This window comes from Schistocerca gregaria, chromosome 1, assembly GCF_023897955.1.
Source record: "Schistocerca gregaria isolate iqSchGreg1 chromosome 1, iqSchGreg1.2, whole genome shotgun sequence".
Taxonomy (NCBI): Eukaryota; Metazoa; Arthropoda; class Insecta; order Orthoptera; family Acrididae; genus Schistocerca; species Schistocerca gregaria.
Genome location: NC_064920.1, coordinates 786,109,387 through 786,121,670, shown reverse-complemented (window position 1 = coordinate 786,121,670; position 12,284 = coordinate 786,109,387). Strand labels below are relative to the sequence as shown.

Below are 12,284 nucleotides of genomic sequence, written 5' to 3'. Positions count from 1 at the left end.
ATATGCTTGTGACTATTACAGCGCCATCTGTCACAAAGCGAAAAATGTGGTCCAACTCGATACAATTTGAAATGAAACCAGTACGACCCGGCAACATGTTTCCGATCATCAACTTTTCAGAGTCGGTGTTGACGGGCGAGGCGTAAAGCTTTGTATCAAGCAGTCCTCAAGGGTACACGAGTGGGCCTTCGGTTCCGAATGCCAATACCGCTGATGTTCGATGAACGTTTCGCACGCTGACACATTTGGTGTCCCAGCATTTAAATGTGCACCAATTTGCGGAAGGGTTGCGCTTCTGTCACGTTGAACGATTCTCTTCAGTCGTCGTTGGTGCCATTCTTGCAGGATCTTTTTCCGGCTGCAGCGATGTCGCAGATTTGATGTTTTATCGGATTCCTGATATTCGCGGTACACTCGTGAAATGGTCGTACGGTAATTTCCCATTTCATCGCTACTTCGGAGATGCTGTGTCCCATCGCTCGTGCGCCGACTATAAAATTATGTTCACGCTCGCTTAAGTCTTGATAGTCTGCCATTGAAGCAAAGTAACCGATCTAAAAACTGCATCAGACACTTGTCTTATATAGCCGTTGCCGACCGCAACGCAGTGTTCTGCCTGTTTACAAATCGGTGTGTTTGAGTACGCATGCCTACACCAGTTCCTTATATATTTACTGATGTGACAAACGTCATTTGATACTCCCTAATATCATGGCGGACCTCCTCTTGCCCGGTGTAGTGTAGCAACGCGACATGGCATGGGGCATGGACTCAACAGGTTGTTTGTCTCCTGAAGAAATATTGTCCCATACTCCTTCTATAGCCATTCATGACTGCGAAAGTGTTGCCGGTGCAGGTTTTTGTGCACTAACTGACATCACGATTATGTCACATAAATTTTCTCCGGGATTTCTGTCAGGAGACCTCGGTGGCCAAATCATTCGCTCCAGCTGGTCTGAATGTTCTTCGAACCAATCGCGAACAATTGTGGCGCTGTGACATGGCGCTTTGTCACCCATAAAAATTCCAACGCTGTTTGCGAATATTAAGTCCATCAAGGGCAGCAAAGGGTCTGCAAGCAGTCGAACCTAACCACTGCCAGTCAATGATCGGTTCAATTGAACCGGAGGGCCCAATCCATTCCATGTAAACGGAGTCCCCACCATTACGGCACCACGACCAGCATGCACATTGCCTTGTTGACAACTTGGGTGCATGGCTTCATGGGGTCAGTAACACACTCTTACCATCAGCTCTTAGGAACTGATACTGCGACTCATCTGAGCAGGTCATGACTTCGAGTCGCCTAGGGTTGTGCCACGACTTGACTAGAATAAGCAATCGGTTGGTAGGACATGTTCTGAGGCATCAAGGGATCACCAATTTAGTATTGGAGGGCAGCGTGGAGGGTAAAAATCGTAGAGGGAGACCAAGAGATGAATACACTAAGCAGATTCAGAAGGATGTAGGCTGCAGTAGGTACTGGGAGATGAAGAAGCTTGTACAGGATAGAGTAGCATGGACAGCTGCATCAAACCAGTCTCAGGACTGAAGACCACAACAACAACAGGGTCCAACCGATATTGCAACGAGCTCAGGAGAGGTGCCGCAGGCGATGTCTTTTTGTTACAAAAGGCGCTGGCGTCGGTCCTCTGCTGTCATAGCCCATTAACATCAAATTTCGGGCTCACTGTCCTAATGGATGCCTTCGTCGTACGTCCGACATTGATTTATGCGGTTTTTTCACTCAGTGTTGCTTCTCTATTCGCACTGGCAACTCTATGCAAACACCGTTGCTATCGAGCGTTAACTGAAAGCCGTCGGCCGTTGCGTTATTTGTAATCAGACATAATGCCTGGAATTTGATATTCTCGACATACTCTTCATACTGCGAATCGAGGAGTACTGAATTCCCTAACGATTTCCGTAACGGAATGTCCTGTGCTTGTAGCTCCAACCATTATCCCGCTTTCAAAGTCTGTTACCTCGAAGAGAACGATTTATTGACACGTAGTCAGCATGGATTCAGCAGATATCGTTCTTGCGAAACACAACTAGCTCTTTATACTCATGACGTAATGAGTGCTATCGGCAGGGGATGTCAAATCGATTGTACCTGTATATTTCGGTTCTAGGCACTTCAGTTTGGAACCACGCGACCGCTACGGTCGCAGGTTCGAATCCTGTCTCGGGCATAGATGTGTGTGACGTCCTTAGATTAGTTAGGCTGAAGTAGTTCTAAGTTCTAGGGGACTGATGACCTCAGATATTAAATCCCATAGACTCAGAGCCATTTGAACCATTTGATTGCAAATTTTTAGATTTCGACACCGTTCCTCACAAGCGTCTTCTAACCAAACTGCGTGCCTATGGTATATAGCATCAGTTATGCGACTGGATTCGTGATTTCCTGTCATAAAGGTCACAGTTCGTAGTAAGAGACGGAAAGTCATCGAGTAAAACAGAAATAATATCCGGCTTTCCCCAAGGAAGTGTTATAGGCCCTCTGTTGTTTGTGATCTATGTTAACGACATAGGAGACAATCTCAGTAGCTGTCTTAGATTGTTTGCAGATGATACTGTCATTGTAGAGTCATCAGATGACCATAACGAATTGCAAAATGATTTAGGTAAGATATCTGTATGGTGCAAAAAGTGGCAATTGACCCTAAATAAAGAAAAGTGTGAAGTTATTCACATGAGTACTAAAAGAAATCCACTAAATTTAGATTGCGCGATAAGTCACACAAATCTGAGGGCTGTAAATTAAACTAAATTCTTAGGGATTAGAATTACAAATTACCTAAATTGGAACGATCACATAGATAATGTTGTGGGTAGAGCAAACCAAAGGCTGCGATTCATTGGCAGAACACTTAGTAGGTGAAACAGGTCTACTAAAGAGACTGCTTACACCACGCTTGTCCGCCCTATTCTTGGGTATTGCTGTGCGATGTGGGATCCGCATCAGATGGGACTGACGGAGAACATCGGAAAAGTACAAAGAAGGGCAGCTCGTCTTGTATTATCGCGAAGTAGGGGAGATAGTGCCACAGACAGGATACGTGAATTGGAGTGTCAATCATTAAAACAAAGGCGTTTTGCGTTGCCACGGGATCTTCTCAGGAAATTTCAATCACCAGTTTTCTCCTCCGATTGCGAAAACACTCCGTTGGCACCCACTTACATAGGGAGAAATAATCATCACGATAAAATAAGAGAAATCAGGGATCGCACAGAAAAATTTAAGTGCTCGTTTTTACCGCACGCTGTTAGAGAGTGGAACGGTAGAGAGACAGCTTGAAGATGGTTAATTGAACTCTCTGCCAGGAACTTTATTGTGAATAGCAGAGTAATCAGGTAGATGTAGATGCGGCCCAAATCACGTCGGAAACCGTGTACGCAATACTACAGCTACTAGTATGTGTACACATAGTGTATGTGTACATGTCGTTATGCCGTGACTTTTGTCACCTGATTGTAAATCGAGAACGAATAAATGTATAGAGGTGTGGTTTCGCCAAGTTATAGCGGACGATATCGTGAATATCCCGACGTTCGTAATTAAGTTTCATCGTTTTTAGCCACCAGATTGCACACCGACTTTGTTTGTTTTTCTAATAGGGCTGTATACTTCATTATTTCAATTGAAAGAAGCTTCTAAGTGTATTATCAGTTTTCTGTATCACACTTAAACATACTGCTGTAACTTAAACATTTCATAGATGTGATGCAGTCATAAGAACATGCAATGAAAATGGTTGTGGGAGTTTTCGCAGGGTTTTAAGCAATGATAAGGATTGTCCCTTTTAACAAGTTCCTGTTCAGTATTAGAAATGATAAACAGTGAAAACATTTCTTTCTATGATACCGAATGAAGTTATATCTACTTGCCTTACAATAAACTACTCAGATATGTGTAGACGAAATCTTATTAATGGAATGCTAATCAAATAAACTCACATGTTCGGTTGTCGTCACGTCTGTGCAAGCATCTATCATTCACATATCGCAAGAAATATGTAAATATCAGTGTTCTTATAGATTTTGTAGGAATTCACACTCACACGTTAAACTACATTATAATAACAAAAGAAAATATGAAAGCATAGGTATTGGAATGGTATTACGTAGTTGCAGTGTTCCAAAATAAACCGAGTGCTCTCAGTACTTTATGAAAAATTTCTTTGCAAGCTAACTTCAGAGAAAATGATAAAAACAGGAGAAGCGCCATACATTACCAGGAAAGTATTCTTTTTATTTCTCAGCAAACAACGATGGGTCAGTACTTAAAAATTACCACTGAACTTTTATTTCCACAAGCATTGCAAACTGAAACAGCGAAAACGAGAATTTTAGTGACATCAGTAAGGTTAGCTATTAATGAAGAAAGAGGAACCAAAAGAACTAATGACAAATAAAAAGCAGTTTTGGATCTAAAAAAATGGGGTAGCGAGTAACGAATGGGAATAGTTTCACCACGAAGAAAATGTTCTCGACCTGCGTGGTAGATTACGTCGCCTTTGATCGCACTCGCGTCCGTGGCAGGTATTATTAGGTCCCATTTCAGATCTTACTACAACCTATGTTATCGTGGGAATCTTCTTCAATAATGCCTATGCCACTTAAGAGCTGTGTCAAGTTCATCTCGAGCAGCGACAATAATTCATCCATTTATTTGTTCAGTACTTATTATTCATTCCATAAAGTTACTCCAGTACCTTTTCCAGTGTACAAGCGAAAGGCAGACATTTAAGAGATCCTCTGCCAGCTGTCATTTATCAGAAAAGATGAAGTTAAACTAAGGAAGCTTAAGAATCTGCTGTCCACGAATAGTAAACAATAGCAATACTAAGGAACCTTAGTAGTTCATAGACACGCCTATCTTTGTATTATTTACGGGGGAGCGCATTTGGAGGAACTGGGGACGAAACCAGAGAGTACACTTACTGTCCATGTCGTCGTACCTGAGACGTGGGTCGTGCCACGTCAGAACCACCGACAGCTGCGCAGTGAAGTCCTGCAACATAAAAAAGACACAGAAGAATTACAGACATTGGCTAATAGTGGGCACTGATTTAAATCAATGGGGAAGGTTGAAAATTGGTGCCAGACCGGTATTCGAACCCGGGTCTCTTGCTTACCAAGCGGATGAGCTGACTACTGCGCCATCTGGGCGCAAGACTAAAATTCTCAACTTATACACACACTAATAATGTAATGCTTCTTGCCCATTAGCCTATCTACTCGCGGCATTTCGCCGATTCCCGTAATAGTTCGAGCCTGGTGTGCATCTGCACTAAAGAGATCATAGGGTTTTGGACCAACGTTCACAGCCGCCAATGTTAGGCCTCCAGGGCAATTCCCTGTTATTGGACAGCTTCTACTCGACCTTGACCTCAATGGTTGTTTCAAGGTACATCACGTTGTGGAAAAGATAGCAGCCATATAATTTAAGCATCTATATGCGACAGGGCTGCATTGTTTACACGACTTCTGAAGAAAGAGAAGTAGGATACATTTCTTACATTTATTATCTAGTTATGGCACATGACGTAGCAACAAGGATGGAACGCACATTGCGTTACTTGAACTGTAACTAATGAATTACACAGTGGCTATTTAATTACAAATTTTTCTCTACAATGTTCTATAAATTATTACGTAACTACTCACTCTCTCCAGGCCAAGCTTACAGTGTTTCCATCGCTGCCATCAACGACGCAGACTCCTAGTTATCATGCTAACTGCTGCTTTAGATTTCCTCTAACTGGCAGCCAACACCGTGCCTTTTGGAAGAAAACATTCTATCATTCGCTAAATCAGAATTGACGGGAAGGCATTTGATCCCCGCAGCCCCTCAGGGCACATGCATTTCGTTAGTTATGTAGCAATCTACCTCTGCCTTCGAGTGAAGGCTACAAATCTCGCCGTTCTTTAAATGCACGATGCGAAGATATGTTTCAACAAGGGAACTCGTTCTTTAGAATGAACTCATGACCATCTGAACCGGCAGAAAAATCTACATAAGCATTTGAATGTCGTGCCCTACACACGGATGCTGCCTCCTCGGGATATTGAAGTGTGATAAATCACCTAGTTTTTGATAAAGATCAACACATCTATTAAATTAACCCGAATTCATCAGTGTGAAGAGAGAAACCGTCCACAAATTTGCTACCCAGTGCACAATGACGAGCCAAGGTATTTCGCCATCCGCTGGAAAGCGTGTTTGTCCAGCTCCGTAACGCAACATAGAAGCGATTCTGAGTACATATATGCGAAATGACCTTGTTAAATTTCTGGAGATACGTGTCACCAGATGTCTATGTAAATGTCACCCAACTTCCGTGAATTACAAGCCGCTGGTTTGTGGGCGTGGAGCTCGCACCCGATTGCGTCCCAGATATTTGTGTCATACTGCTCCAACCACCGTAGCACGATTGTGGCCTTGTGACATGGACAATTGACCTGTTGCAACATCCCATCGCTGTCGGGGAGGATACGGAGCATGAAAGGATGCAGGTTGTCAGCAATAATGTTCACGCGATGCGCGGAACTCATGGAGCCGTCGATTACTACCACAAGTCCCATGGAAGAGGAGATGAACCTCGCCCATAGCTCAATACTGCCCCCAACAGCCTTTTTCTGGGTCACGGTGCATGTTTAAAGTAGCTGTTCGCCAGGGTGCCGGCGTATCTGTACGAGACCACCGACCTGGTATAACAATCGTGAATCATCCGACTAGGCGCCACCTCTTCAATGATCCAATATCCAGTCTCGAAGATCTCTCTCAGTCATCAATGGCAGTTTCGTTGGATCAGCATGGGAACACGGACTGGTCGTCTGCAGTGTAGCCACATGTTCAACAATAAGCACTTAATGTTGTGTCCAAACACTTCAGTTCATACCAGCACCGCACACTGTCATCAGACCTGCCAAAGATCGTCGCCTGTCCTGATTTGCAAAGCGGGCAGTCCTTCGAACTCTACTTCCCGTGATGGGGCATGGATATCCGTCCAGCAGTTCAAAAAATGGTTCAAATGGCTCTGAGCACTATGGGACTTAACATCTGTGGTCACCAGCCCCCTAGAACTAAGAACTACTTAAACCTAACTAACCTAAGGACATCACACACATCCATGCCCGAGGCAGGATTCGAACCTGCGACCGTAGCGGTCACGCGGTTCCAGAGTGTAGCGCCTAGAACCGCTCGGTCACCCCGGCCGGCTTATGACCGCAATTTACTCCGTTTACAGCCCATATCGTCACTAGAATTCCTCAATTGCGACTCCTCCGCTTATACACGAGGGGCGTTCAATAAGCAATGCAGGACATTTTTTTCTGAATGCAGATTTTTATTCAGGATTCCAAGAAAACTTATTACTCGTAGCTCTTTCGGCTACAAAATCCTGTTTTTCAACACGGATTCCGTTCAATGCCATGGCCTTAATACCACCTTCCTGTTAGGGCCTACATTCCCGCATTGTACCACTACCCGTAGATGTCGAAGTCAACGTCTTCCTGCATCAATAACCTCGCTATCACCCACGCACTGTTTCCCGCGTATTACATCCTTTATTGGGCCAAACAGATGGAAGTCGGAATAATCGCGATCTGGGCTGTAGGGCGTATGAGAAAGAACAGTCTAACGAAGTTTTGTGAGCTATTATCGGGTGCGGAAACTTGTGTGAGGCTTTGCGTTGTCATGAAGAAGGAGAAGTTCGTTTGCATTTTTGTGGCGACGAAGGCGCTAAAGTGATTTCTTCAATTTCCTGAGGGTACCACAACACTCTTCAGAAGTGATAGTTGCACCATGAGGAAGGATATTAAACAAAAGATGCCCTTCAGAGTCACAAAATACCGTCTCTATGACTTAAACGGCAGAGGTTCCAGTTTTGAACGTTTTCTTCGGAGGAATGGTAGTGTATCTCCACTCCATGGATTCGAAGTAATGAGGTCATGTTTCGTCGCCTGTGACGACTTCGACAAAAAATTATCTCGATCATCCTCGTAACGCGCTAACGTTTCCTCACAGAGGGTTCGTTGGTCTTTATGGTCTTCGCCAGCTTATCATGTTAGGTGACCCCAACACCAACCAGGCGGCATTCAGTCTCGTGGGAGTGTGGAAGGGGCAGTGACCATAATGTTGTGGAACATCAGTGTGCATCACTGAAAATGCTCACTGCTATGGCAATTCACGTAGCATTCATTTCACCTGCATGAAGTCTTACACTCGTGTCTCGATTCCAATGCAGTTTAATTATGCTGTTCCAGTTTTGCACGACACAGTCGTCATCTTCCTAATGCCTTTTTTTTATTAACACCACAGCTGTGCGTTTCAGATCACATGATTAACCTAGCGTGGTCACAAACTTGAGCTTGAAGGCCCACATCATTTGAGAAGAACATTCAAACGCATTGTACCTTTATTAATTTACTACCAGAAAGTTTACAGATTTTCTTGTGATCGTCGCATATGGTCGTCAGAACAAGCAGCTTAGAGGGAGTCACATGCAGGACATCGCGCATTGTTTGTAAAACAATTTTTGTCATATAGCAAAATATGTAGCTGTAATGTGCTGACACTCTAGACCAGGGGTGTCCAAGCCGCGGCCCGCAAGGCAAGTGTTAGTGCGACCCAGTCACACGATCCGGAAAAAAAAATCCATAAATTTCCGTTGATATAATCTTATGATAAGTTGAATATTTTCAATTTGAAATACCCGCCACAAGGTGTTATTCTCTTATCGGTCAAAATGGCTCTGAGCACTATGGGACTTAACTTCTGAGGTCATCAGTCCCGCAGAACTTAGAGGTACTTAAACCTAACTAACCTAAGGACATCACACACATCCATGCCAGAGGCAGGATTCGAACCTGCGACTGCAGCGGTCGCGCTTCCAGACTGCAGCGCCTAGAACTCCTCTGCCACCCCGGCCGACCGTATCGGTCAATCTCGTTGTCTCTTTCTCAACCCCCTTTTACTCTGTAGTTATTGGTAGTGTTAGGTTTCTTATGTGCATGCCCCAAATACTCGTCTTCTTCCAATGTGGTCCAGGTAAGCAACAAGATGGGGTCTTGAAACAGCTGTAATTTCATGAGCACAACTTCTGGATCTCGAGATTCTTTTTCTGCTGACGTTCCAGTACCAGACAACAATGTCGCCTATCAGAGAGACGACTTTTATTATTCTTTCACGACAGAATGCGATAAAGAACACGTACAATCTTCGTTAAATGGTTATAAATGTAATTCGGTTACATGTCTAACCGCTATTTTAGATTTAGTGGGCTCGTCGGAAACCGCGCTGCCAGTCTCGTGTGTCGGACAGCTGCGTAGGCGACGGAACGTCGCTCGAAGCGTTTGCGGCTTCGGGAGGTGCAGCGACGGCAGGTGGATCAGAAGCGTCGGAAAGCGTGTCGAAGGGACCACGCCGGTTATAAGCGATTAATGGAAACTGAGGTCGTCCATTTAGATGAATTACGAAGCTATTCACTCCACGACATAAGACGCGGTACGGGCCCAAAAAAGGTGGTTGGAAGGCAGCTCGCACGGAGATGTGGAATGAGGGCGAGGCAGGGTGGTGCGCAGGGGAGCGACGTGCTCACATACCCGTTCCATAAGGGCCGGAAGATCGTTGGTGGGAGCCGGCGTTGCATCCTCCGCGAACTCTGCTGGAAGGAAAAGGAGCTCTCCGTATAGAATCTCCACCAGCGATGCTTTCAGGTCTTCTTTATGGGAGGAGCGGATGCTGAGTAAGACCCAAGGAAGGGTCTCGGACCATAACCCACCACGTCACATGAGCGCGGCTTTGAGAGTTCGGTGCCGTCTTTCGACCAGGCCGTTCGCCTGCAGGTGATAGGCCATGGAGTTGAATTTGGCTACACCACACAGCTCGCACAGTTGACCAAAAAGGGTGGATTCGAACAGTCATCCTTGATCAGTAGTGAGGGAAAGAGGGCAGCCGAACCTGACTACCCACGCAGATATGAAAGAGTGAAGGTGGTCTCTGCTGTTATGTCGACGAGAGGGACTGCCTTGACCCAACAAGTTATGTGGTCGATCATAGATAATATGTATTTGTACCCCTCGGAAGGCGGGAGAGGCCCAACCACGTCAATGTGGACATACCGAAGGTGACCCCTTGGAATATCGAACTTGCCTAGTGGAGGGTGCACATTTCTGCCGACTTTACTATGTTGGCATGGGACACATGCATTGGTCCAAGTGCGGCAGTCGTCCCGCAAGCTGGGTCAGTGCCATTACGAAAGCAGGCGGAAGGCGATCGTGGTGTAACCATGTTGTGACAGTAACGGAAACCGGCGCGGTTGAGGCTACTGGCGTTGCCGAAATAGCCTGCAGGAATGGGGGTGTTGCGACATTAGGTATATAAAAACGTGAAACCCCATGCGCTGGAATATTCGAATCACAGTTCTGGAACTTCATTGGCACATCAAACCAAACCGAAGGAGACTGTGTAGCCGATGGGTAAACCACAACGTCCTTGACTGGGTTGTCGTTCACAATGTCACTAGGCAGCGTGAACTGTCCATGTAGCGGCCATTGCTGCGTAGTTGCACTTGACGGTGGCCATGCTGAGCCGGTTAATGTTAAGTTGCCGCCAGCGTGGCTGGGCGCAGACAATTGTTCATTTATAACTAAATACACATGAGGTACACTTGACCACTTGAGGTTACAAGTACAGATACTAGGATGTGTACTGCTAGCACCAAAAGACACTGGTAGATAAATTGTTCTGAAGACAATGTGGGTTGGCACACGAAGTCCGTTAGTGATGAATAAAAGCATGAAATAATTATGTGTGTAATGTGCGGGTAAATCTTTCCGTGCAATAGCAAGTGGGGGCTCCGAGCTGACAGAGAATTTGTGAACCGTTTGGAACTTTGATTTTCGGTGAGATGATGAGATACATTGTATTCCATTCGTTATCCACACCGCATGCACTATCTCATACAACATGTACAGTCGCACTCCTTACACCCAACTACGCAAACAATGAGTATAACTGACATAACATCATAGGTGGTGGTTGTTAGTGTTTAACGTCCCGTCAACAACGAGGTCATTAGAGACGGAGCGCAAGGTCGGGTTAGGGAAGGATTGGGAAGGAAATCGGCCGTGCCCTTTCAAAGGAACCATCCCAGCATTTGCCTGAAACGATTTAGGGAAATCACGGAAAACCTAAATCAGGATGGCTGGAGACGGGATTGAACCGTCGACCTCCCGAGTGCGAGTACAGTGTGCTAACCACTGCGCCACATCGCTCGGTATAACATCATAACACTGGTGAAAATTATTTACAATGGAGATAATAAAAACTACACAGCATGCCATGATACAGGTGAATCATACACCTAGATCTAATCTTTGTGTTACAGCAACTAGTTAACAATTAAATTTTAGACAATGACATGTTTACAAAGATTGTTAGACGTAAGTTCAAAAATGGCTCAAATGGCTCTGAGCACTATGGGACCCTTAACTTCTGAGGTCATCATTCCCCTAGAACCTAAACCCAACTAACCTAAGGACATCACACACACCCATGCCCGAGGTAGGATTCGAACCTGCGATCGTAGTGGTCGCGCGGTTCCAGATTGTAGCGCGTAGATCCGCTCAGCCACCCTGGCCGGCTAGACGTAAGTATTGAGCACCATGCATTATTATTGTAAAAAAGAACAAAATATTATTTACATTAATGTTTGACCTGTAACATACACGTGATTGCAGTGTTTATGGTCTTGTATGTCAGCCTTATTTTGCAGTACTGACTTGGTATTGGATGTTTGGGCTGATCGTGGATGTAAATAGTGATAACTGACGAATTACTGTGTTGACTGAGTAAGGAAGTTTGGTGTAAAAGCTTTCAGACATGGAACGGATCTTTTCTAAAACAGTTTTAATTTTTACATAATGGTGGATTCTTGATATTATGATGAACCACAGAGCGTTTAATATTATTTGCAGTGTCTTATTTTGCATAATCTGAAGTTTGCGAACATGTATACACGTAGCTATCCCCATGTGGGGCGGTCATACAGAATGATTAGCTCTGTTATCGACTTATAAAGTAAGTGACTGTTTTTCCTATTTCGAGACGTCATTCTGTGTATTAAGGAATATAGGGCAGCTAATAAACTGTTTGATTTATTCACTACGCCAGTTATGTGTTTCTTGTAGATAAGGCGTTTGTTCAAGCGAGCTCCAGATATTAAGCGGATTAAGTCCTAGTAATGCTTTCATTGATAATTAATCTCTCT

At 44.7% G+C, this 12,284-nt stretch overlaps 1 protein-coding gene across 1 annotated transcript in view; it reads right to left on the bottom strand.

Moving 5' to 3' along the window:
- Positions 1-12,284, bottom strand: part of LOC126269368 (glutamate-gated chloride channel-like) — a 217,760-nt gene that overhangs the window by 62,490 nt on the left and 142,986 nt on the right. The window contains exon 5 of the mRNA XM_049973989.1: positions 4,951-5,020. Within this exon, the coding sequence (XP_049829946.1) occupies positions 4,951-5,020 (70 nt within the window). The remainder of the gene's footprint in view (positions 1-4,950; positions 5,021-12,284) is intronic.